The 27,325-nt window shown below is 40.5% G+C and overlaps 1 protein-coding gene across 3 annotated transcripts in view; it reads left to right on the forward strand.

Moving 5' to 3' along the window:
* Window positions 1–27,325, forward strand: part of GLRB (glycine receptor beta) — an 84,409-nt gene that overhangs the window by 26,689 nt on the left and 30,395 nt on the right. For all 3 annotated transcript variants that reach the window (XM_082391344.1, XM_082391342.1, XM_082391343.1), the window contains exons 3-4: window positions 17,067–17,173; window positions 18,951–19,018. In XM_082391344.1, coding sequence (XP_082247470.1) covers window positions 17,067–17,173; window positions 18,951–19,018 — 175 coding nt within the window. The remainder of the gene's footprint in view (window positions 1–17,066; window positions 17,174–18,950; window positions 19,019–27,325) is intronic.

Consider the following 27,325-nt stretch of genomic DNA (forward strand, 5'->3'; position numbering starts at 1 on the left):
AGTTTTTATTAGCTCTTTTTGTCGAAATGATCCACGGCTGATTCAATTATTAATTAGGACAGAGAACTTGTATTTAATTAAAAAGCCAAGTTACTAAAATTCTCATTGATGATGTTCATAATTCTGAAGTCCTAGCTCATGTGAAAATTCTTAAGTTTCTACTTTAAAAAGCCTGCTTAGCTCATTCATATACTAATCATGTCTGCTTATATTAATTCATCGTCACCTTCTGTATTTGAAAGTCTTGTCTGTAGGTTACGCCCTGCCAGAATCCAAATATAGACGTGGTAATTGATTATTTGATATTAAGGACCATTTTAATTACTTATATTTAATTTTTAAGTAAAGACTGACATTCGCTTATATACCTTATACAAGTAATCTATAATAACTCCTTACGTGTCCTGTTAGAAAGGACCCCGAGGGCAGCTGAAAGCTGGCTTAGCGTATCAGGAATTTGACGCAGGATTCTTCCCGTCTCCGTCTCGGTGGAGGTTCCAAAGGTCAAGGACAGACATGCCCGCGCACGGGAGGTGGGATGCGGACCTCTGATGCGGTCGTGGCCGTGGGACCCCCAGCTCACCGCGTGCCTCCTCCGCGGCCTCGCAGGGATGGGATGGGAGAGGCCCGGCGCAGAGGCTCTCGGGGGAGGCGGGGGCGCTGCTGGGGCTCTTTCCACGCTCCCCACTAGCCGTCGGGGAACGCTCTCCCTCCTCCTCCAGCCTGGTGAGGGGCAGGGTCCCCTGCGCGTGGGTCTCACGGTGGCCTGGTCCCCGGAGCGCAGGGACGTGAAGGCGTGGGTCTGGCCGTGGGCGCGCACAGAGGGAGCTGCTGTGAGCGGAGCTCCGCTCCCGTCTGTCTGTCCGAGACGGAAAGCTGGAGTCTTTCCTGAGCCTCCGGCGTGGTCCCCGGAGAGGGCGCACGGCGCGGGCGGTGGCGGAGTGACAGCGAGAGAGCGCGGGCAGCTGGAGGAAGAGGAGCCGAGCCCGAGGCCCGGGGGCGCGGGCACCGCAGCTGGGCGGGATGCCTGAGGCCCGGGCAGGGTTGGGGTCCGGGCTTGGCCCCTGGAGCAGAGCGCCCGTCAGTCCACAGTGATGGACGTTCTGGGGGAGGGGATTCTGAGAGCCCCCGAGGCCGCGGTGAACCAGCAAGGCGGTGGGGCCCCCTGCGCCCGGGGCTCCCGGCCGGCCGGCGAGGGACGGACGGCCTTGGCGTTTGCGTCACACGCGGGGTTTCGCTGCTTGCGCAGGACGGGCCGTCTCCACCGGGGGCGCACCTACGTCAGTGGGGGGCCTTTTACTTCTGAGACAGCCTGACGGCGGGGAGCCTGCGTCCCAGGGCCCTGAGGCCCTTCCGGCCCGCAGAGCGGGTCTGGGTGCGCTCGGGGGAAAGCCGACTTCACCCCTGAGTGCCCTGGATGCCAGCGCCTTCCGTAAGAAGTTACGTGGCTTCCAGCTGCGGGTGGCGGGAACCGACAAGGCTGATCTCCGCTCGGCCAGGTCTCTCCTCTGTGACCTGGGGCAGGGAGGCCGTGCATCCCCAGAACGACATTCCTGCTTGCTACCTCGTCGTGGCACGCTTGTCCAGGACACGTGCCATCGTTCAGACGCGTCGTTGCCAGTGCGTATTTCAGTGAAGGGATAACCCGAAAGAGATGACTCTCTTGTGTCCGTATTACAGACAATATTACAGCTCAGAAATGCTTCAAAGAGACTCCGCAGACAGGCGTGAAAGCGGAAACAGGCCCAGTAGCGGTGGTGGTCTCGTAGGAGTTTCGCCCAGACCTTAGGCTTCCCCACAGTGGCAGAAGCCCCTCTATCCGCGGGCTCCGGAGCGTTCCTTGGAGTGGGTTACTCTGAAGGGCTTTGGTGCTTAGATTACTCCTTTCGGTTCCCAATTTCTGCTCTGGCCTCTCTTCACTGAATATCTTGTTTCTGAGTTTTGTTTGTAGGAGCAAGGAAAACACTCCCTTTTACTAGCTCGGTGCTGTGAATATCGAGGCAGCAGTAGGATTAGAGTGTTGATTTGGAAAAGAAGATGCATGAATTTACGTTACGTGTATGTGTAAGAGATCAGGATATTCTACATATTTGTGAATCAAATCACATACTGAAAACTTCAACAAGTTTGGATCAGCTTTTTTCTGACTAGGGGTCTTTTTAAAAAAAATTTATTTATTTTTATGTATTTATTTTTGGCTGTGTTGGGTCTTTGTTGCTGTGCGTGGGCTTTCTGTAGTTGCGGCGAGCGGGGGCTACTCTTCGTTGCTGTGCGCGGGCTTCTCATTGCGGTGGCTTCTCTTGTTGCGGAGCTCGGGCTCTAGGCGCGTGGGCTTCAGTAGCTGTGGCACGCGGGCTCAGTAGTTGTGGCTCGCAGGCTCAGTAGTTGTGGCACACGGGCTCGGGCTTAGTTGCTCCGCGGCATGTGGGATCTTCCCGGACCAGGGCTCGAACCCGTGTCCCCTGCATTGGCAGGTGGGTTCTTAACCACTGCGCCACCAGGGAAGCCCTAGGGGTCTTCTTAATTGTGACCAGTTTCTCTTCCTTTGCCGATGACCCAAGATAGGGTGCCGTGCACTGACTGATGTGTAACACCAAGTATTAGGTGTGTTCTAAGCGCTTACTTAAATCACCTAATTTAATTCTGAATGCCTTTTATGAGAAAGAGTGATTTTCCAGGATTATCAGCACTGTTTACAAGACAGCTAATTGAGGCGCAGGGGTTAGGTGTTCAGGGCCACACCGCTAGTAAAGCAGGATTCAGACGCAGGCGGCATGGCTTCCAGAGCCAGGATGCTGTCACTAATGGTGCCTCTCATGTCAAGGGCTACATATGTCTTTCTTTTAGATGAGAAGGGGATCTTGCCTTTAACACATGGTTTAGGAAGGCTCAGAATGATACGGTGACAATCTCAAAATCATCATAAACCATACAGAAAAAGTATATATAACAACGAGGTACAGCAAAATCATCATAAATCGTACAGAAAAAGTATATATAACAACGAGGTACAGCGCAAAGAATCACCTCTAGCATGCCTGCAGTGCCTCATGCCACGCAAACGCTATGTGAATAGTGGCCAGCACACTGCAGACTCAAGTTTGGCTTTTTGGAACTTTCTGGAATTTTTTTCTCCTCACATGTTTTCCACCTGAGGTTGGTTGAATCCTGGATGCAGATACGTCCGGATGACTGTACTACCGTCAGTTCTCTCATCTTTGTTATGCATTTTCATGTCTTAACAGTGTCGTTTGATGAACTGAATTGCTTATATTTTTCTTTTGACGTATAGTTGATTTACAATGTTGCGTTACTTTCAGGGGTACACCAGAGTGATTCAGTTACACATGTATGTGTATCCACTGTTAGATTCTTTTCCCATATAGGTCATTACAGAGTATTGAGTAGAGTTCCCTGTGCTATACAGTAGGCCCTTGTTGGTTATCTGTTTTGTATATAGTAGTGTATATCTGTTAATTCCAAACTCCTAATTTAAAGTGCTTATTTTTAATGAAGTCTGATTTTTAAATTTTTATTAATGCTTTTGTGTTTTATTTAAGAAATCTTTCTCTGAGGCAGGTCACGGAGTAGTCTGTTTTGGTTATTTTCCTAGAGGCTGTCACTGTCTCGTGTTTCACGTTTAGCTCTGCAACCCACTTCAGCTCATTGTTTGTGTGTGATGGGATAGGCACATCCAGTGAGGGCGGCACATTTATGCAAAAGGCTCTCCTTACTTTGCTAACTGGCAGGTGTACATTTACTGTAGGTCGGTTATCGCTTCTCTTTTCTGTCCCACTGGTCCGGGACCGCTCACCTCGTGCAGTGACACCCCCCCCCCCCCATCAAGGGAGTGGAAAGCCTCTCATCCCCTGCTTGGTTCTCCTTCCGTGTCACCTTGGCTGTCCTGGGCTCTTAGCATTTCCCTGTGAAGTTTAGAATCAGCATATCCATCTTCACACAGGTAGATACAAAAGCTTGGGATGGTCCCTGACATGGTATGGACTCGATTTTTAGTCGAACGTGAAATAAAAAGGTAAACAGAGCAACGTACGTGGGAAAATAGGCAAAGCAAATGAACTGGGAATGGAGATATTTATCGTCAAGTTGCGACAACCACCTTTTGCTAAATGTGGCTGGATCATGGGTACTTGAAAGCACATCAGATGCAAACCTTAGCACTGAACAGTTCCCTGCTCTTTCAGGACTGGGAACTGGGGGCTTTTGGATTCCTGTCCGGTGGCAATCACTCCCCGAGTCCGGGGTTGAGCTCCAGGAGGGCAGGGGTTTTTGCATGTTGTTTTGTGCGCACTTTTCCCAGGCTGAGGAAAACGCCTGGCTGCAGTTGTCTAACTCAATATGTGTTGAGCGCTACCGTGCAGAATATGGAGAACGGTAGTTCCATTTAAGTGTGGGTTCTGTGAGCGAGAAGTAGATTCAACTCTTGAAAAATTTACACTCACAGAACATTTCCTCCCCCCACCGAAGGTGTTAACAAAATAGACAATCATAGGCTGTAATTGATATTAGTCATGATTAGTGTGAATCATTTGGCAACAGTATTGGATACTGTATCATAATACCTTTAAAACGTAAGTTTCAAAATCAGTCACATTGATGTATTTTTGGTTACCTTTAAGGTTCGGAATTGTTTTAAAATACAATTCAGTATATTTCATGTTTTATCTTCTGGGTGCTCTGTGATAGCTTAATTCTTGGCAGGTAAACAAGAAAATTGTTCTGAATTGTTAGCGTGAAACTTTCAAGGAGGACAGGACATCTGTCTGACTGTTTTCCCACCAGGCCTATGATCCTGCCTGTATCCCCCACCTTTCCCCTTTCAGAGAAGGCACTCCCCACCTCCATCCAGGACTAATTCTGTCTCCCATGACTTAGATTCCATTGACTCTGGGTTTTTTTTGGGGGGGTGGAATCTGAAATGGGAATTAATATTTTCAAGTTTTTCCACTCAACTGCATCTTTTATCACATACTCAGATTTTACATCACAGACTAGTGTAAAGAAAAATTCCCACATGTTTCTGAAACCCACACTTGTTTCTAGTCAGTTTTTCTCCTTTTCTGGAGTCAGTATAGTCCAACTCTTCTTTTGGGGGTGGTAACAAAGAGTAGATTTATTTTATTAATTTTTGAAGTCCAAGTATTTAGGAACTATACCCAATGATGTTTTGTCCTGCTAGTATTCACTTTTTTATCTCTTCATGGGCCAGATTTTCCTTAGAAGAAAGCCAGGACGTTAAACTTGGTTTTCAAATATTAGCTAGGGAAATAGTTCAAATAATCAGCCATTTGGTTTAAAAAAAAACAAAAGCAAACTAGTAATTTGATTGATTTTTTTTCTATCTTAAATTGAGTAATAACTCAGTCACAATATTTTGTATGTATAAATACAGTGTGGATTTTCTTTTGGGGCGAGTTGTCACTGGATATTGTTTTTTTTTTTCTTAAATTTAAAAGATTTTTATTGTGGCAAGAACACTTAACACGAGATCTACTCCTTTTCACAGATTTCTGTGTCCAATACAGTGTGGTTGACTTTGGGTACAACGTTGTACAGTAGATTTCCAGAACTTACTCATCTTATGTAAGTGAAATTTTACACCTGTTGATGACCAAGTCCAGTTCCCTCCTCACTCCCCGCAACCCCCATTTCTTCCTTTGTCTCTATGAGTGTGACTATTTTAGGTTCCTCATATAAGTGCAATCCTGCAGTATTTGTGCTTCTGAAACTGGCTTATGTCACTTAGCATCCTGTCCTCCAGGCCCATCTGTGTTGTGGCATATGGCAGGATTTCCTTTTTTAGGGCTGAGTAATATTCCATTGTGTGTATGTATGGACTGCTTTTAAAAATCCATTCATCTGTCAATAGACATTAGGTTGTTTCCACACAGTTTCTATTGTGCAGAGGTGGCAGGGACCCTGGGGTGCAGATGCGGGGAGGAGCTGGGGTAGAGTTTTATTTTTTATTGTTTTAATAAATTTATTTATTTTTATGTATTTATTTTTGGCTGCGTTGGGTCTTTGTTGCTGTGCGCAGGCTTTCTCTAGCTGCGGCGAGCGGGGGCTACTCTTCGTTGCGGTGCGCGGGCTTCTCATTGTGGTGGCTTCTCTCCTTGCAGAGCACGGGCTCTAGGCGCACGGGCATCAGTAGTTGTGGCATGTGGGCTCAGTAGTTGTGGCTTGCGGGCTCTAAGCACATGGGCTTCAGTAGTTGTGGCTCATGGGCTTAGTTGCTCCGCGGCATGTGGAGTCTTCCCGGACCAGGACTCGAACCCGTGTCCCCTGCATTGGCAGGCGGATTCTCAACCACTGCGCCACCAGGGAAGTCCCCCGGAGCTGGGCTTTAGAGCTCAACACTGTGCACTAAGGTGGCGGGAGGGGCCGTGGCCAGTGCCCCTGGGTCCAGCCCCGGCTTGGATCTCTGTGGTCCCCACGGGACTGGTATCCACCGGCCCCATCATTGTCCGGAGGCTGGCGAGCTAGAAGCCCGTCCCTGGGGTGGCACCCCAATGAGCTGGGATGCTGGTTCCACTCTTTCCCTGTTCTCTCTGGTCTGTGTTGTGGTGGGCGGTGCCTGGGGGATGGGGATTGTGGGGATACAGTGTCTCCCCTTTTCCTACTGGGGTCATTGAGGCTGGTTGGGTGGAGAAGCCTGTCAGTCAGTTTCTGGATTTCTCACAGAGGGGATGGATCCGTGCCTTGCTGTTGAGATGGTGTGTCCACGGTGGGAGGAGAGTCCAGAATTTCCTGTTCCATCTCCTGAAGTCCCTCCAATCAAATTCTTCATTCCATCTCCCGCCCTACGTCTTACCATTCCATCCAGTGTGGCTTCTGTCTCTCCCTCAGCTGGAAAGCAGCTCTCCCTTTTGCTCAATCCTGTGAAGAGTCTTTAGTCCTCAACTTATTAACCTCTCAGCAGCTTTGGTCCTGTGAACCAACCCTTCCATCAAATATTTTTTTCCTGGAGTTCTGTTGACACCACACTTGCACGTTTTCTCTGTTGACGGAAAAAAATGCACAACCTAAAAGTTGAGAATTATGCTTTATTTGGCGGACAAAACTGAGGACTTAAGCCCAGGACGCAGCCTCTCAGAATAGCTCGGAGGGACTGTTCCAAAGAGCTACGGGGAGAGCCAGGACACAGAGGAGTTTTTGCAACAAAGACCAAGTAATCGGAACATCAAAAGATTACCGTTAATGAATGAAAGCCAGACATCTCAAGTTAATGAATTTAGCACTTTTCTATGTATGGGAAGATGCAAGAGTCCGGGCTCACTGAAACCCTTCCTTTGACGTGCCCCTCAGCTGCCGGGGGCCAGCGTCCTGTGCTTTCTCGTCCTGAGTCCCCTCAGGGGGCACCGCCAGGGGCGGCTGTCATGTGATGGCTTGATGGCTGCAGCATCCTTTGTTTACTGATATGGCAGGCGACATTCTTAGTCCACACCTCCTTCCTCTTGGGCAGCTAACTTTTGCCTTAATTGTCGGCTTATCGTCCTCCATCTACTCATTCAATGTTGGGGCTCCTGGTGTTTCAATTCCATGTCCTTTTGTGACTGTAAACTTTTTTTTTTTTTTTCTAACTAGTGATTTGTCTAATCATTAAAATCATCCAAGGAGCTTTTAAATCCTGATGCCTGGGTCTCACCCCGCACTAATTCAATCTGGAGGTGGGGCGTGGGGCTTCGCATCTGTAGTTTGCAGAGCTCCTCCAGGGACTCAGTGCACAATCGAAGCTGAGAATCACCGGACACAGTCATCAGAACCTGCAGCTTTAAATACCACCTTCATGCCAGAATCATCCGGATGTGTGTCTGACTCTTGAATACCTAAGTAGCACGTGCACTGTGCGTGGCGTGTTGTGAAAGTCAAGAGCTTTCTTAAATGAAACCTTAAATGACTGAAGGAGAAGAGAAATGCAGCATACTGTAGTTGCGTGACTGGTGAAGCTTTTGCTGTTCTTTAAGGGATCTTACTGTTTAATGTCCTAAGTTGAGTTTTCTCAGGGACAGACTCTGAGATGGAGATTGACCTGCAGAATGAGATTGTTTTGGGAACAAGACCTCCTGGGGCTGAGAAAGGCAGATTCAAACACAGGAACAAGGCAGTTGCAACTGAGGCTTCAATTGATGCCGCGGGAGCTCGAGGCTGGGATGGCCTTTCAGAGCGGCCTCGGTTAGTAGAGGGGGACTTGGGGCTTGGTGTCCCCACAGAGAGTCTTCAGACGTGGGTTGCCTTCAGCTGAAGGCTGTTTCCGAAGAGACCGAGCTGAGAGCCTTAAGCAGCCACATTTCTGGCAGCCTCAGCTGTGCTGGGAGATCTGGGGGGAAGCAACGCCCCAGGATCCATCACAGGGGGATCTGACGGACCTTAGAGGTCACCTCATTTAGACCTTCATTGAAAGGTGAGTACACAGAGGCTCAGAGAGGGTAGGCGATTTGCCAGTGTCACGTGGCCATCTCACAGTCTGTCTGGCACTAGAACAGCGCCCACTCGTAAGGTAAGAGTGTCTTCAGTGATACCCGCACTTAACTTTATTATGCCGCTGTGGGGCTTACCTTATTACCACGTCTCTTAGGCCAGAAGGGAAGTATGTTACATTTATGCTACGTGTGGAAAACTGACAGAAGATAAGTCCTGTTCCAGTTGTAATTCGTCTCAGAGTCAGAGGTATTATTGCAATACTAGGGATTCTGATTTGCTGGGCTGGATGGAATACCATTTCTGTGTAGTATGGAAAATAATTACACAGCAAACATTTTGTTTGGGTTGAGGTTTAAGTTTAATTCCTTGTGCCATGAGGCTTGTATCAAAAGGACCGCAGCCTTTGATGAGTTTTGGAAATCGCTAGTGTCCAATATATAGCATCTCTAAATAGATGTTTCTACTTCATGAAAAATATTTTTTTCTATGGGCCATGGGTAATGTAATTGCATAATTGAAGACAGACAAGTTTGTCAAATGTTTCCATGGGATTTAACAGTTCCTTAAGCCCAACTGGAGTGATAAATAAAACAGTTGTTGAGGAACACTGTTTGTAATTATAATTCTTGGACAATTATAACACAACAGAATTTGCTGCACATATACACATAAACACATTCTTTTCAAATAATATAAAACTAATTAAAATCAACTAGTCAGTCAAAGGTATCACTCACTGTATTCATAAACCTTCCGATCATAATTTAATCTGGGAAAACCGAAAACCGAATGGAAAATAAATACGGAAGCTGTTAAGAGAGGTGATAATAAATTATACTATAGTAAGGCGAATACAAAACAAATAAAAATACTCTACAATAACCCTACAATTATCTGGATTCTTAAATAACTACTGACCTAATTTATTACCTGAATCTAGGAAGTGTTTGTCTGTCTTTGTATGTCTATCTGATTGTCTAATTAAAAATTCTTCCATGTAGATAAAAATGGGAACTAACCTCTTAGTAAGGGGATATGTACAGACTTGTAGCAGTGGTTTTTCATAAGCCCCAGCCTTCACGTATGATCAAAATGTCAGTTTTACCTGACTGTATAGAGAGTTTACCTCCAGTTATGGCTGTGGATTTTGGAATAAGAAAGTGTGATTGCCTCTCTTGAATCTTTTAGCTTCTTTCTTGTTCTTTCTTTTAACTTTACTTTTTCAGAGAATTTTTAGGTTCACAGCACAATAGAGAGTATGGTACAGAGATTTCCCGTGTACCCTCTGCCCCTACAATGGCCTAATCTCCCTCATTATCAACATCCCCACCAGATGGTACATTTGTTACAGTTGATGAATCTACATTGTGATCACTCAAGGTCCATAGTTTCCATGAGGATTCACTCTTGGTGGTGAGCATTCTGTGGATTTGGGCAAATGCACAATGACATGTATCCATCATTATTGTGTCATACTGAGTATTTTCACTGCCCTAAAAATCCTCTGTGCTCTGCCCACTCATCTCTCCTCCAAACTTCCAAGCCCTGGGCAACTGCTGGTCTTTGTACTGTCTCTAGTTTTGCCTTTTCCAGAATGTTATATAGTTGGAACTATACAGCCTTTTCAGATTGGCTTCTTAGAAATATGCATTTCAGTTTCCTCCTTTTATTTTCATGACTTGACAGTTCATTTCTTTTTAGTGCTGAATAACGTTCCACTGTCTGGATGTCCCCCAGTTTATTTATCCATTCACCTACTGAAGGACGTGTTGGTAGCTTCCAGTTTTGGCAGTTATGAATAAAGCTGCTGTAAGCCTTGTGTGCAGGTTTTTGTGTGGACATAAGTTTTCATCACCTTTGGGTATATACCAAGGAGTGCTATTACTGGATCATATAGTACGAGTATGTTTCATTTTATAAAAACCCACCAAAATGTCTTCCAAAGTGGCTGCACCATTTTGCTTTCTCACCAGCAATGAATACGAGTTCCTGTTGCTCCACATCCTTGTCAGCATTTGATGTTGTCGGTGTTCTGGATTTTGGCCACTCTAATCGGTGTGTAGTGGTACCTCATTGTTGTTTTAATTTGCATTTCCTTGGTGATACATGATGTGGAGCATCTTTTCATATGTTATTTGCCGTCTTGCTCATCTTTGGTGAGGTGTTTATTATTATTATTATTTTTCCCCCCTCTTCTTTTTTGTTCCTCAAATAAACTTTTTAAAACAATTAGAACAGGGACTTCCCTGGTGGCACAGTGGTTAAGAATCCACCTGCCAATGCAGGGGACACGGGTTTGATTCCTGGTCCAGAAAAATCCCACATGCCGCGGAGCAACTAATCCCGTGCACCACAACTACTGAGCCTGCGCTCTAGAGCCCGTGAGCCACAACTACTGAAGCCCAAGCACCTAGAGCCTGTGCTCCACAACAAGAGAAGCCACCACAATGAGAAGCCCGTGCACCACAGAGAAAAGTAGCCCCTGCTCACCGCAACTAGAGAAAGCCCGCACGCAGCAACGAAGACCCAACGCAGCCAAAAATAAATAAATTAAAAAAAAAAATTAGAACAGTTTTAGATTTATAGAAAAATTGTCAAAATAATATGGAGTTCCCAATATCCTGCATCTAGTTTCCCCTATTATTAACATCTTACATTAGTTTAGCACATTTTTTACAACTCAAGACTCAGCCATAAAAAGAAACAAAGTTGAGTTATTTGTAGTGAGGTGGAAGGACCTAGAGTCTGTCATACGGAGTGAAGTAAGTCAGAAAGAGAAAAACAAATACCGTATGCTAATACATATATATGGAATCTAAAACAAAAAGGTTCTGAAGAACCTAGGGGCAGGACGGGAATAAAGACACAGCCGTAGAGAATGGACTTGAGGACCCGGGGAGGGGGAAGGGCAAGCTGGGACGAAGTGAGAGAGTGGCATGGACATATATACACTACCAAATGTAAAGTAGATAGCTAGTGGGAAGCAGCCGCATAGCACAGGGAGATCAGCTCGGTGCTTTGTGACCACCTAGAGGGGTGGGATAGGGAGGGTGGGAGGGAGACGCAAGAGGGAGGGGATATGGGGATATATGTATGTATAGCTGATTCACTTTGTTATACAGCAGAAACTAACACACCATTGTAAAGCAATTATGCTCCAATAAGATGTTTAGAAAAAGAACCAACAGTGGTATACTGTTATTAACTACAGTCTATATTTAGCTTGCTTAGTGGTTACGTAATGTCCTTTTTCTGTTCTAGGTCCCCAGTCAGGATACAAATTGCATCTAGTCCTCACACATCCTTAGCCTCCTTCTGGCTGTGACAGTTTCTCAGACTTTGTTCTTTGTGGCCATGGAAGCTTTGAGGAATCGTGGTCAGGTGGTCTGTAGAATGTCCCTCCACTGGGATTTGTCTGATGTTTTTGTCAGGACTAGATTGAAGTTATGTGTTCTGGGGAGGAAGAACACTCGTTTAGAAATGACAGTCCCATCACATTATGTTAAACGTACACAGAATCAACATGACTTATCACCTGGTTAAGAGGTTAAGGTTGATCACCTGGGTGAGGTCGCATTTGTCAGGTTTCTCCCCCGGAGAACTCACTGTTTGTCCCCCTTTCCATCCCGTGCTCTTTGGAAAGGAGTCGCCGTGCACCGATCACACCGAGCTGGGGGTGTGATGCCCCAGCAATCTGAGGGCAGAGGGTCTATGCCAGTTATTTGGAATTCTGCACGGGAGATTTGTCTGTGCTCTACCATTTAGTTATTTACTCAATCAGCCATTTTATTCACATCTTTATGGACTCATGCATTTTTATTTTATACTTTGGATTATAAGCCAGTACAATTTTATTTCATTGCTCAAGTCATCCTAGATTTGGCCATAGGGAGCTCTTCCAGTTGGCTCCTGTGTCTTTTTGACAAAGTCCCATCAGATTTAAAAAAAAAAGAAAAATCTTCCCTTATCTCAGTTTAGGTGAGGATAACAGCATTTATTTCCACGAAGGAGGGTTTCTTAACCTGGGGGGCACATCCGGGAACCCTCAGCATTGCAAACTTTGTGGGCATTTTCTAAGGGAAGAACATAGCTTTCATCATCTTCTCAGCGGTGTGTGTGGTGCTAAAAAAGAGGTAAAGAATCACTGCCCTAGAGTAAAGAGGAGAAATAAGACAACGTACACATTTTGCACGCCTCGCTCTTTCCTTCCTCCCCGGTGCTTGCTTGAGTTCACATCCAGCAGAAAGCTCTGCAGCCCCCTCCTTGGGATGACCTGGCCAGTGCCCCCCACACTCAGGCCGGAGGAGACCTGCGACCATGGTTGCCGCATTTATAACTGGAAGAACAAAACGGTCCTTTGACTCAGATTCCTGGTTTAAGGGAGACTGTGAAGCCAATATGCTCGCGCACACCAGCTTTGAAATGCAGCGGTGCAGTGTGGTCGCTAAAGGGTCATGGAAAATAAGTACCTTCTGCAGTTAATGGAAAACTGAGCTTCCCTCTTTGGAAGGACATTTCTGGATTTTTCCTTTAGTGCTGGAAAACATTACATCATCCAGCTCTACAGCCTGGTCCATTCCTTAGCGTATTAGTCATGACATCAGTTCAAGTTTAGGTGAGTGAACGAAAGAGGACAGGCTGTAAAAAGGCTTTTGATATAAAAGACATTATTTTCTCTAGTCATTTGATGACTTTGCCTGAGTAGACTCAGTTAGTGTCTTAAATTAATATCATATTTCCATGAAATCAATCCTGTTGTGTAATAATGTCATAATCGCTGATAGATTTCTTGAAAGAAAACACAATGGCCTCTTCAGATGGATAAAACATTGGACAGAGATTCAGAATGTGAAATCTCTAATAACGAAATAGATGTTGAGCGTGGAACCTAATTAAAATCATTTAACTCTTCTTATTCCTGGTTATTTTGTATAAATACTAGCCGCTTTCCAAATTATACGGTTAAGTATAGTAAAGTGCAAACACAGGAAAATGTGCTGTATGCAGATTGTTTCAGCTCTCTTGAAGAAAGTGATGTAGCTATCTAGGCTTTTAAAATATATTTTAATGTGTGGAGGTGACTTTAATGTTACTTTAGGATTGACCAAGCTGAAAAATAATGATTTCTATTTTTTGATTCAGGTAGGAAAAAAATCCCTGAATTCATCCACGTGAATATAAACTACGTGAGATTTCACTTAAATTTTAAAATGTCTTTGAATTTCTAATATAAAGAAAGGTGAAGTGTTGATTAAAGTCTCATATCAGGTTACTTGCAGCAGAGACATGAAAATATGTATTGACACAAATGAGAATAAAGAAAAAGGGCTATAACATATTTGATATACTCCTTTCTTTTAATTTCAAGAGATTTTTGTCAACCAACACTGTGCTTTTGCTGTTACTGGCAAGTAAGATTTTTAAAAATTTAACTGTAGAGAGAAATCTAGGCATTTGGAGATGGCTAGAGGGAAGAGTGACCCTGGCAAGTTGTAGAAAGGGCAACGTCAGATTTTCCAGGACTAGTGATTTTAAAAATTGGTAAGACTAATGTAATATCTATCTACCTATCTATCTTATCACCTAAAGCAATACATGGATGGGTGGTAATAAGAAGATAGATAATATTTCACTTCCATTACGGCAGGCTTGTGAAATGACGGCTAGGAATGGGGGTTACCAGGTTTCACTCTTGACTCTACCACTTTAGAAAATCTCTGAACCTTGCTGTGACCTGGTTTCCATATACCATGTACCCTATGGCTCCAGTAGCAGTCAGCTACTGCTGACTCTCTACCCATCTGGTTTTTCTCTTTCTCTGCTGAAAAGCCATTCTCTGTGTGGTTCATGTCTCTCCTCTGTAACCAAGGGAGTCTTTGTGATGATCAAGTGCAATCATGTAATGGACATGGTGGTTGATTATCCAGTACCTGTTCTCTATCAGATTATTGATCTGAGCCAATCATGATGGTTTCTTCCTCTTTGCTAATGGTTGGTTCAGGAATGGCTAATGCTGGAAAGCTTCTGAGGGAAATGAGTCCTTTTTCCTAAGAGGACATCTCAGGAGCAAATGCTGTTCATCTGGAAACGTTGAGTGAAGCTGCTACCATTATAGCACCCGCGGGCATCCTGAGGCTGAAACCAACCTAGAAGAGCAGGCACGTGGGAGACTGCCTGGGGCCACGTGTATTCAATGCCGTACAAGTGTAGGGAATTACAAAACCATAGAAGCCACGGTTCCCTCAGGAATCACTCGGTGCATTCCATCTGGTTGGTAATATACACATAGATATGAAAAAAAGCTACAAAGTAATTGCCAAACAATAAATGTATCAGTTTGTGTTTTTTATAGTAAGCCAGGATGATTGGGGCAGGATTTTAGAAGGGCAGTATTAAAGGATAGGTTGTGTTTGGATTCATACAATGTGGAGGAGTTATGATATTCCATGAAGGGGTCCGACTGATTCTGTAGGAAGGATAAAATCTGGTAGTGAGTTAGACGGGCTAGCCAATGAGTTTGGGCGACACAGCTTACAGATGAAGGGGAGGAAAGGTTTGTTGGGGTTTTTTTTTCCTCTCTCTATCCTCAATAGCTGGGTCTATGAAATAGTCTGACAGCAGTCATGCTAACAGGATAAAAGGTATACACATTTATTAATTTTGGGGACTTAAGACAAGTGACTTCCTTCTGGAGGATCTGTCTTTAGGCAGATAAGAAGAATTTAGAGAAATCTCCCTGCATTTGCTGTTTTTCAAGTGCCTTTAGCTCAAAATAACTTTTATGCTGAAGAGATATTATGGGGTGGCAAATTCTGCCTCTCTTCACAGCTGGAGAAAAATCAGGCTGGAAATGTCTCTACCACAAAAATTATCGTGGGACTTCCCTGGCGGCCACTGGTTAGGACTCCGCACTTCCACAGCAGAGGGCACAGGTTCCATCCCTGGTTGGAGAACTAAGATCCTGCATGCCCTGTGGTGTGACCAAAAATGAAAAGAAATTGTTAATTGTCTTTATGTTGTCTGGTTCATTCTATTGCTTAGAAGAAATGTACTTGTGAAGGATTTTATATCGAGACATAATAATAGCAGTCCTTAATTGATCCAATTCAAGTGTAGTTTGTAATCCATCAATTCCGTTTTCCTCCCTTGAATGAGAAAACTTGTAGATGGGTTTGGACACTAATTTGCATCTTAATATCCAATTTTTCCACATAACCTCATTCTCTTGAGAATGAAATGGAAAAATGAATGAATGGGAAAATCTTATTACTGGTCCCCAAATCCTGGAGAATGAAATGGAAAAATCTCATTACTGGTCCCCAAATCCTACAGCTAGGATATGAGAGCTGATAAGGTCGTGAGATAAAAATCTACTTAATCTCCTGCACCTTTGGGAGGTTTAACTAATTGGTTTTCATTTTTTTTCTCCAATGTTTTGGATTCTTTCTGAGAGCTACTTGAAAAGGTTGTCTGTATCAACTCATAGTAGTTTTAGATTTTTTCATACGCTTCTTAATATCTGTCATATTTCACCTGCAGTAGTTGTATCTTATCAGCACATTGTATGATAATTAACACAGAAAAGAATTGCCTGATAGGTCAGAGCTGGTATTTTAAAACAAAGCCAAGCACATGACATTTTTTGCTTCCTATAATGTCATTTATGAAATTGACACTTTTACCATATCGGTACAGAAGAGACAATGCTGGATGCTCCAAGTGTAGTTTTAATCTTCCCTGTGATTTTCATGGATATTATTTTTGGACTGGGAAAATGATTATATGATAAGACTTTACAGGTGGTAAACGAATCCAAACAAACAGTAAAGAACAACAATTTCCATTGGCTTCCAAGGAAGTGTTTATATGGTCCCAAGCAACTACCAATTTAGTCAAGATTCATTGTTCAAAGGTGATTAAAATAGAAAAATATGGCAGTTTTTCTCTTTTTGATAGTTGACAGCAAATATGTGCATATAAAAGAAAAAGGCAGCTGTATCTCAGAGCTCTATATTTTCCCTATTTAATTGGTCTGATATTTGAGGAACTGCTTTTACCAATCCCTGATGTATTTAACTCCACGGAGAGCATTCCTTGTGTGTTTCTTGAACAATATCATTTTATATGTCAGCATGATTGTTTTATGAATTCTTGGACTCTCTCTGGCCATATCATCCTGTAGTATTCACATACTCCTTTGCTTAGGTGGAAGGTTAATATATATATTATTCAAAAACTATTTTTTTCTTTTTTTTTTTTCTTTTTTTTGGCTCTTGTTTCTTTGCCATTCTTCTGTGCTTGTCTAGATTTTGATTGCATGTTGCTTCAGGACAAGTGAGAGGTCTGCTTAATTTTATTTAAAGAAAGTAACATGAAGTATTTAGGGCAGTGTTTCATGCATTTGGTAAAATTAAACGCTAAAGTACTTTTTGTGTTTGTTTTTATTTTTTATGACAAATACCTTTTGGGATTCTGATAAGGTCTACTACTTTTCACCTCTATTTGGAAAAGCCATGCTACAAATTTGTCTCAAAAAGCTAAGTCTTTTCTCCAGTGAACATCACGCACTCCTGTTGCTTGCTATTGTAAATACTTACCAGGGCTTTGTTTTGCTTTTTCTCGTGTAGGCAGCAGTCAGCCGAGGACCTTGCCCGAGTACCGGCCAACTCCACCAGCAATATCCTGAACAGGCTATTGGTCAGTTACGATCCCAGGATTAGACCAAATTTCAAAGGTTGGTCTCCCTCCACCCCAATATCTCCATTCTTTGCAGTTTAAAAACTTATTTTATCTGTATAAAATCATTTATTTGTTTTATTCAAAACAGTGTATTTTAAATTGACATCTGTCATGTAATGTGCTTAAGTCAGAGCAATTTAATGCCAAAAATGTTTAAAGATAAGCAAAGCATTAGTTCTAATAGGCTTATGTAGTTCCCAGTTAAAAAAAAAAAAGATATGTTGTGAATTAATAGGCTAACCTATCTGATGGGTTTTCTAAGTACTTTGTATTCTTAACCTTAATAATTTAAAATTTAGGTTCTGACTTTCATTCAGACACCAAAGTTCCACTTTGTAGGAGAATGGCCATATACTCATTTGAGGATAGAGAACACTCTGATAGACATTTAAATTCTTTTTTTAAAATCTTTATTAGGTTTTCACATTGATTTAAAAAAATTCCCTCTACTTTTTAGCTGAAAAAAGTGGCCATATGGTTTTTAAAAGCATGTTAACTTTGTGAATAAAATGACTGTGTTTTCTTCAACAAAACATTATCTCCTATCATTCCTTTCAAGAACCAAAACTGTACTTCAGCTATAAGTTGTGGGAAGATGGTACAGCTTGCCTCCCTCCCTCCCTCCCTTCCTTCCTTCCTTTCTTTCTTTCCTTCTTTCTTCCTCTCTCTCTTTCTTTCTTGCTTCCTCTTGATGAGTTAGGAAAAGTTATATGAACATATCTCTGGAAAACTGTCGTCGTTGTTGCTGGTTAAGGACAGGTATTAATGTAGATCGGATTAACATTATAAGGCTTGATTATTTTTTCCTTTATGGAAAAAAAAAAGAAAGAAAGAAAAAAAGAAAGAGAAAGAGAGAAAGAAAGAAAGAAAGAAAAGAAAGAGAAAGAGAGAAAGAAAGAAAGAAAGAAAGAAAAGAAAGAAAGAAAGAAAAGCTTGCATCTGCTTCTAGTCAAGTGAAGTTATAGGACTCTGTTGTAAAAACAGGGTTCCTGTTCGTTACCAGAACCTGCGGTTACTTTCAGCAGTGCTGTGCTCTGGGCTGTCACATGTCTACCCTGCATTGATTCAACACCTGTTTTTCATCAGTCAGAGGTTATGTGGCTAAAAGGCTAAATTCACATTTTCCCTTTGTTAGCCCAAGCAACAGTTCACAATGAGTTAAAAAAAAAAAAAAAAGAAAAAAGAAACAGAAAGAAATTGGCAACATTATAATTTAGTTCTCTCTCCATGAACTTTAAAATTATTTTCCAGCAGGTCAGGCAAAATCTTAATAATGATTTTGTTATATGTCTGATTAACTTTGAATTTTCATGAATTAAAAATCAAAATATAGCAATTGTAATTGAATTCTGCTTTACCATTTAAGGTAAAAATTTAAAATGATTATAAAATGCAAAATAACCCCATATTTTAAAAATGATGTTTTTTAAAGAATAATTTACAATCTCTTAAAGTAAATGCATCAGCCCAATTAAAAAAAAAATTAAGGTAAATGTATTTTCCCAGAGTTTCTACAATTTAAGAGAGAAATATTTCTGAATAATTAACGCTATAAAGTACAATGTAACTCATTTTTTATTTGTGTGTTGATCCCTATTTAGAAAAATAAGTCAATAGCAACTGTGAACATGGTATCCTGAAACCATAGGTTTATAATTTTACGTCCATGCGGATTGGAAGAAATAGAAAAATCAAATGCATAAACCATAAAAAATGAAGCTTCTGACCAAGTTTTTACAGCTACTAATTATATCCTTAATTTTTATTGGCAGGCATTCCTGTTGATGTAGTTGTAAACATTTTTATCAACAGTTTTGGATCCATTCAAGAGACAACAATGGTAAGATTACAGCCAATTTAATATTTTTAATTGAGAAGATTTTAACTGGAGGATAGTGGAAGAAATTATAACTGAAGAATAAGGAGTAACTCTCAGGGAAAAAAAATGCAAGCTCTCTCCTAGTATAAAATATTCAAATTTCAGGGTTTTGTTGAATCAGTGATTTCAATGGCTTTGTAATTTTGCAATTCAAATTTAGTCTTTATATTGCATTGAAACTTACAGACTTGGGACAATTAACGTACTCACTCTGAACGACTAATTGGAGACCACCTGGGAAAAGGATTTATGCAATTAATATTCTGGAGCGACATTTTTTTCCTAATATGCTTATGTGTAGAAGCATTCAAAAATATTTAAGTGTTCATAGTTTTTTTTTTTCCTTCCAATTTCCTGAGAAGAATATTTGTTTTTTCTCTTGTGCTAATTTTGTGATGTGTGGAGCAGAGAACTGTGAAAAGCAAATTTGATTTTCCTAAACCAGAGCAGCAGAGCTCCCTGAAAGGATTATGCGACACAAAGAAAGGGCAAGGAGAGGGCCAGGAAGAGAAAGAAGGGACAGAAAAGAGAGAAAGGAACAGAGAAGGGAGGCTTGGTGTGGGGCTGCCATCCAGGGTGAGTTGGGCGTTAGGGACAAAGATGTCTGTGGAGGGTGATTAGCAGATGCCCTGAGCGACGTGTGATGCAATTACCCCTCAGCTTTTAGAAGACATTTGGTACAGTCCACTTGCTTATTAATATTTTAACATATTAGATTTGTACCCTTTTTGAAAAACCACATGCTGAAATGATACTCTAGATGGGAGAAAGAAAGCTTAATGAGGTTTTTTTTGGGGTATCTTTTTTCTTGAGATACTTATATTTTTCTTAAGGAATAATATAAGGTTTGGATTAAAAACCTAATAGCAATGGTTAGAACACAGTAGAGTTTTTCAGGGAAAAATCTCAGACCAGAGAAAGAATGATTTTAAATATGTTTTCCCTTATTCCTAAGAGCAGCATAGTGTGTTACAAAAGCAATTGTATATTGCATTTAAATTATGACACCTATTTTATATTAATTAATATAAGAATATAATATATTAACTGTGAGGAAGATGTTATTTATTTTTTATAGAACTATGTCTTTAGCCCTGAGTACTTGATTTTTTTAGAGAGTGTGTAGATATTTTGGATAATTAAAGAGTTTGAAATCAAGTCCAAAATTCACTTGCAGTGACTTTAGTTCACCTAAATGGCTGTATGTCTGATACAGTATAGATCACTAGAAGACAGCTCTGAAATAAGGACAGAAAACCGTACATCACTCAGGAGACAAGGGTAGCCCTCATCATTTGAAAATATGACTAGTTTATCTAAGCACTTCACTTAACAAGAGTGAGAAATTTCATTTTCTCAAGGTGAAACTTTCAGGGGATCTATTTGGTCTCTTTACTCTTCCCTGTACCCTGTTTTATCTTTCATGGCACCATTACGCTAATCCCGAAACACCACCGTCGAGGTGTTTCAGCCTGTGGGAAACATTCCCAGCTCTATCTTGCATTTTAGGACAACTAATGCAGGGATTTTTTTTCTCATTTGCATGAAGGCTATATACGTGTCCCAACTCAGGAAGTACCATTAATGTATCTGTCCTTTAATAAGTATTGAATGCCTCCCAAATATCAGATGCTACACTTCTGTAGGTCCCATCAGCAGTTACTTAATTGTATCAAGCTGAAAACACCTGGGGTAAAGGGACATAGAAAAGGAGTAAGAACTTTCTTACAGGTTATTTGAGGATAATAACAAAATACTGCGTAATTTCTCACATAATCTTCTCTTGTCCTCCTGCCCGCTCTGCGAGCCCAAAGCACCCGTTGCTGGGACCAGATCCCATCAGTTTTCAGCAGCGTCTTTGTCTCCGCTACTTGCCTCTAACCTCCATCTTTCGTCTGTAATCAGGGCCTCTGACTCTGAGCTACTCCCACTCACTCTGTGTCCCCTTTTCCATCCAGGTCTTTTAGCTCTATCATCTGTTTGTTTGTTAAACCAGATCGCTTCTTGACCGTAATGCAACTATTTTTGTGTCTTTTCCTTTTGTTCTCTGATGGACTATTAACTCCTTAAAGTCAGGAAAAATGTATTCAACTTCTTCATTTCCTGTAAAGTGAGGAGACAATAGGCCCTCAGTTAGTGAACACATAAATAATGTCATATTATTAACTAATACTGGTTAAATAAATGAACAAATAAATTCTGCTATTTGCCTAGCGAAAAGTGAGTCCACGTAGCCATAAAAAAATTGGCAAGCAAATTTAAACAATAGACTCATGTTGAACATTTATTTGGTTAAAAAACAGAGCAAATAATGTTATAATAGTAGAGGGTTATTTTTGTCAGTTTTAGAGACCTTTATGCAGAGGAGCCAAATTATTTACATTAACTGTTTCTTTTGATGAAATAACCTGTCTTTCCATTTGTGTTGTGAAGATACAGCCTAAAGGTTCAGAATTGGAACCATACTCATCAAATAGACTTAAATGTTCCATTTTATCATAAGTATTATTTTTTGATTTTGCAGTGTTTATTTCATGCATACCTATAAGACAGAGTTTTATAGATGTGTGTTTTAAGGCTGTCATATTTTATAGATTTGCTTAGTCTTTCCAAAAACAGATGCCCTAATACCTTGTTGCTTAATAGTTAGGAAAGGTACAAGCTATTCTCGATATAGAGATAACATTAGGATGTCTTCTAAGGGAAAAAAATGTATCTAACAAGCTTGCTCTTCATTACTTGTTACAAGACACCAGTCAGAAATAATAGTGATGACTCAGCAGGGTAACTAAGAGGGTCCACGTGTGGAGAGCAGTTATTTCTTTCTTTTTCCTTCCAATCACTCAGGGTGGGCTTATTTATTTTTTTTCAGCTTCATTGAGGTATAACTGACAGATGAAATTGTAAGAAATTTGAAGTGTATGTGATGATTTGATATGCCTCTACATTGTGAAAGGATTTCCCCTATCAAGTTAATTAGCATATCCACATTTATCTCTCTTTTTTTTTTGATGAGAACATTTAAGTTCTATTCCCTTAGCAAATTTCAGTTACACAATTGTGTTATCAACTACAGTCACCATGTTACACATTAGATCCTCAGACCTTATTCATCTTACAACCTAAAGTTTATACGTTTTACCAACCTCTCCCTATTGCCCATACCCCCAAATTCCTGGCAACCACTTTCCTACTCTCTGTTTCTATGAATTCAACTTTTGTTTAAGATTCAACATATAAGTGATACCATGGAGTAATTGTCCTTCTCTGTCTGGCTGATTTTACTCAGCATAATGCTCTCCAGCTTCATCCATATTGTTGTAAATGACAGTATTTCCTTCTTTTTTAAGGCTCAATAATATTCCACTATATATGTATATATATATATACACCACATTTTCCTCATTCATTCATCCGTTGATGGGCACTTAGGTTGTTTCCATGCCTTGGCTATTGTAAATAATGCTGCAGTGAACATGGAAATACAAGCATCGCTTCTAGATATCTTGTTTCCTTTGGGTATAGACCCAGAGGTGGGATTGCTGGATCATATGGTAGTTCTATTTTTAATTTCCTAAGGACTCTCCATACTGTTTTCCATAGTAGCTGTACCAGTTTGCATTCCCACTAATAGTGTACAATTGTTCCCCTTTCTCTACATTCTAACCAGAATTTATCTCTTGTCTTTTAAAAAAAATTTTATTGAAGTATAGTTGATTTACAATGTTGTGTTAGATCTCTTGGCTTTTTGATAATAGCCAGATAGCATATTTCTTAAAAACAAAAGAAAACAAAAAAAAGATGCCTCCAAAAAAAGAGGTTGGAAAAGCAGAGAGCCTTAGATTTGTCTAAATATAAGATATATGTTCATAGAAACAGTATGACGAATAGTGGGTAAGTTGTGATATCAGACAGGCTTGTGCTGGAATCTGTTGTGTACTTGATGTGTTACACCCTAAAAAGAGTGAAAAAACTATAGAAATAAAGCAACAGTATTTTGCCTGGCATAGTAACTCTTAGGAATGGCTCACTGTTTGGTTGTCATGCATTTGCAAATTAACGTACTATCAGGATAGAATCTCATCCTAAAGAAAATGAACCATTTATGTTTGTTAGTAGCGTCACTGTACAGTTGTGGTTTTGTTTATGAAGAGCCCGCTGGAAATTTCCCCTATAAAGATTTGCTGAAATAAAGGAAGTCCTAAAATTTGGAAGCTTCAGTGTTGCCCAGAGCTTTCCTCTGCAGCTCAGATCTTTCTACTTTAACTGGCAGTTGCTTACTCCAGAAAACATAATGTAGAACACAGAGCTTGGGGTGGGCATAGCGTGAGGAACTGCAGACAGAGGTGGGGCAACTTCTGAAGGAGGAAGGCAGCCCTTTCCTCCAGTGTATAAAGTTCATTACCAAACAAAGAAGCCATCGAGGTGATGCACATTAACACTGCTGTAAGGACATTTTAGCCAATTCTGTTTGGAAAACATTCCTTGCTGCTTATTTGTCTTCTAATTCAGAGGCTATTTTTTTTTAACACCTTTATTGGTGTATAATTGTTTTACAATGGTGTATTAGTTTCTGCTGTATAACAAAGTGAATCAGTTATACATATACATATGTTCCCATATCTCTTCCCTCTTGCATCTCCCTCCCTCCCACCCTCCCTGTCCCACCCCTCTAGGTGGTCACAAAGCACCGAGCTGATCTCCCTGTGCTATGCGGCTGCTTCCCACCAGCTATCTATTTTACATTCGGTAGTGTATAAGGGTAAGCTGGGACGAAGTGAGAGATTGGCATGGACATAATTCAGAGGCTAACTCGCTAAACTAAAAGCAATCTCACATTTGTTCACAAACTGTAGCTGTGTAGCGGAAGCAACAACGTCACAGCCCTATTAATACTCCTTAAGCCCTTCCAACCTGCATGGTTATGTGCTCCTTCAGCTTGTTTCATAATCTCATTTTTTAGCTTTATGGTTCCTATTTCTCATGTCTGTGGGTTCGTTTGCATTCTGCCACCTTCCATTTCTGTAAGACATCGTTATTAATGCTGTAAGTGATATTTACTGACTTAATAGCAGCATTACCCAAATCATCAGATAAATGTAATCACCCTCATTTGAAGTTGGTACAGCAGTCACTTACTGTATCAGTTTATATGCTACTGCTGGTGACTACTGAAATAAAACCTTCACAACAGAAGAACGGTTTGTTAGAGGCGAGGTGGCATCTGCTCTATGGTTATACTGAAAATATTTGTTGATTTTTCTGTTCAGTTCCTACCTTTGGCTTACATCAGTTGGTTTTTAGAATTGAAAATGTGAACTGTTGCACTTGTGGGGAAAATTAGGTATTAGGTTTATTGTAATGATCTGTACACAGACATTTTACCTCATCAGAAGTACGTAAGAACTCTTTCATGGAAATAAAAGCCTGATTATACAATCCATTTTCTTTGGTGTAGACACGCTTTGTAATTATATTGAATTATTGTCGCGCTATGATTCATGATCCTGCCAAACTTTCTGTGCCTTTGTGCTGCATGACTTTTTCAAGAAGAAAATCGTATTTGGGATCAGCTAAAAGAGCTTAATTCTAGTTCTTGGCAATTACTTATCTTTGTTGTTTTAAAACAATTTTATTTTATATATTTTCTTCTATCTGTAAGTTTAAATTTCTTTCCTTACAACTTGTCTTAGTTTACTAAGTTACTCTATATCCTATTTCTCCTAGCTATATTATTCAGAAGCACTGGTGATCAGACATCATAAGTAAGAGGATTGTACAGCTGACCCTTGAACAACACGTTTTTGAACTGCACGGGTCCACTTTATACAGATTTTTGTCACTATAGTACTGTATACGTACTACAGTATTACACGATCTACAGCAGTTGGTTGAATCCATAGATACAGAAGGGCACACAATAAAGTTACACGCGGACTTTTGACTGAATGGCGGGTCAGCACTACTAACCCTGCGTTGTACAAGGGTCAACTGTCTTAGACAAGAAGGAAGGATGAGAAATGTCCCAGTTTTATTTTCTCCTTCCAAAATTTGTCATTATCAGCTGGTACAGAAGAATTAAATTAATGGTGTAAACAGTGCTAGCCAAATATCCTAACCTGTCAAAATGTCATAGAAATTATTTCTTCACTTCTGTATTTAACAGAAATATGTTGGGCACTTGCTAAATATCCAGTCCAGCAGACTGCAGTTCATGTAGTTTATAGTTTAGGGTGGTCGCATTGTATCACCTAGCAGGCACCCCTAATAAAAGAGGAATGTTGACATAGGTCTAGAAAAATTTAAACATTCATAAGGTGTTATTAAACAGTATTTAACTAAAAACTCTTAAAAATGACATATTGAGAAAAATAGATAAAGCATAACCTAAGAATTTTTACTGACATTTTGTTAGCTTGCAGTTCTTACATGAAATTTCTAACCTCGCTAATGACTAAATTTAAATCCTTTTCACACCAGGCTTTATAACAGCTCTGTTGACAGAACTTTAATTATAATGCTGCCAGATGCCATGAGAGTTGATCTTCTTTATTTCCTTGAACGCCATTTTTTTTTTATCGTAGTGTAAAGAAATCAAATGAGGAAACATCACGTATGTGAGAGTTAGGTAAAAATTACAAGTAACCAGAAGAGGTATGCTGACAACAACACAAAATATAGATGAACAGTTCTTAATATTAAAATATCATTAATGAAACTAACCATTTTTAATGTCTTTTTGTGAAATATTTTATTGCCTTGAAGAAGTAGTGTAATTTGGGTGTTAATTGGTACTGAAAATCTTGGAGAACATCCATTTTCCAGATCATGACTATTAGTGTGCTATTTGGAATGAATAATGATAGTATTTGTCACCAAGTTCTTTCAAAACAATTAAGTAATTTCCCAGTGATAAAAGAGGTCTGTTTCTGAGGGGAATTTGTTCATTGCAAAATAAATGATAGAGCTATAAGTATAGTGATTGAATAAATGAAAATGAAATTAAATAGGTTTCTAAGTTAGTTATCTAAATACAGAGCCTTTGAAATGCCAATAAGTAGCAATTATTTAGAAATGACCATAAAACATGAACCAAAGCATACTAATTAATCATCTTTTATCTTTTAATGAATGTTAAGCCAAAGCTATTAATTTAAATTGTGAAATTTTTAAACACTTAAAAGATGCATCAGTGTGCTGCAGCTTGTATTGAATATAATACTCTGTAGCTACATAACTAATAGAAAAGCATCTTGGAAGCACTTTCCTAATGAGATAATAAGATGTAATGACCAAGAATGATACAGTGAAGTAACTGATTTCCAGTTTTTCAGCGATGCTCATTGTAATACAACTCTGGAGTTCTACTCAGAAATAAAATTTGAAAAAGGATTTCAGTAGAGACTCAAAGCTTATGGTATATTGAGCTTACATCAATGCAGCTGAAAGCAAGAAGAGTTCATTTCAGGAGATGCTCAAAGCAGTTTCAAGATTTGTGACCTAGAAATGGATTACTGTTTAGAATCATTGTAGATTGATCACAGTACAGAGCACACCCAATGAATTATGGTATAGGCTTGATTTTTTTTTTTTTTTTTTGAGGCAAAAAGCCTATTCACCACTATTACCAACATTATAAAAGAATAACAACATTAAGGATATATACTATCAATAATAAGACAAAATGTCGATACTTGCTTAGTGCTTAATGTAGCCAGATGAACTTCGTGTGCTTTACATATGTTTTCTCATTTATTCCTGATAAAAACCCTGTGTTGTGGGTGTATCACTATTATCTTCATCTTATAGATAGGAAACGTTGTTCACGTCCTAATTCTCTGTCATCTTGCTTTTATATGCCACAGTGTTTTACTGAAATCATCAGTGTCTCCCTCATTTGCTGAAAGTATTCAGTTTGATTGTACTTGACCTTTGATGGCATTTATTGCTGTCGACCATCTTAAAGCTTTTGACTCTGGTTTGGTGAAATCACATTCTCAGGGCTTTCTTCTTTTTCTCAGACTTCTGAGAAAGCCAGCCCTTTAAATGCTTACCCTCCCCAGGGTTATTTTTTCCCTTGCGTTCCTTCTCTAGGTAGTAATATTGGACAAACTCTTTTTTAGTCTTGATTTTTTTGGGTAGTGTTTTCAAGGTTCATTCATGTTGTAATATGTATCAGAATGTCATTCCTTCTTATGACTGAATAATATTCCACGGTGTATATGTATATACCACACTTGTCTATCCGTTCATCAGTTGATGGGCCCT

The sequence above is a fragment of the Balaenoptera borealis genome (genome assembly GCF_965194805.1).
Source record: "Balaenoptera borealis genome assembly, chromosome: 4".
Classification (NCBI taxonomy): Eukaryota; Metazoa; Chordata; class Mammalia; order Artiodactyla; family Balaenopteridae; genus Balaenoptera; species Balaenoptera borealis.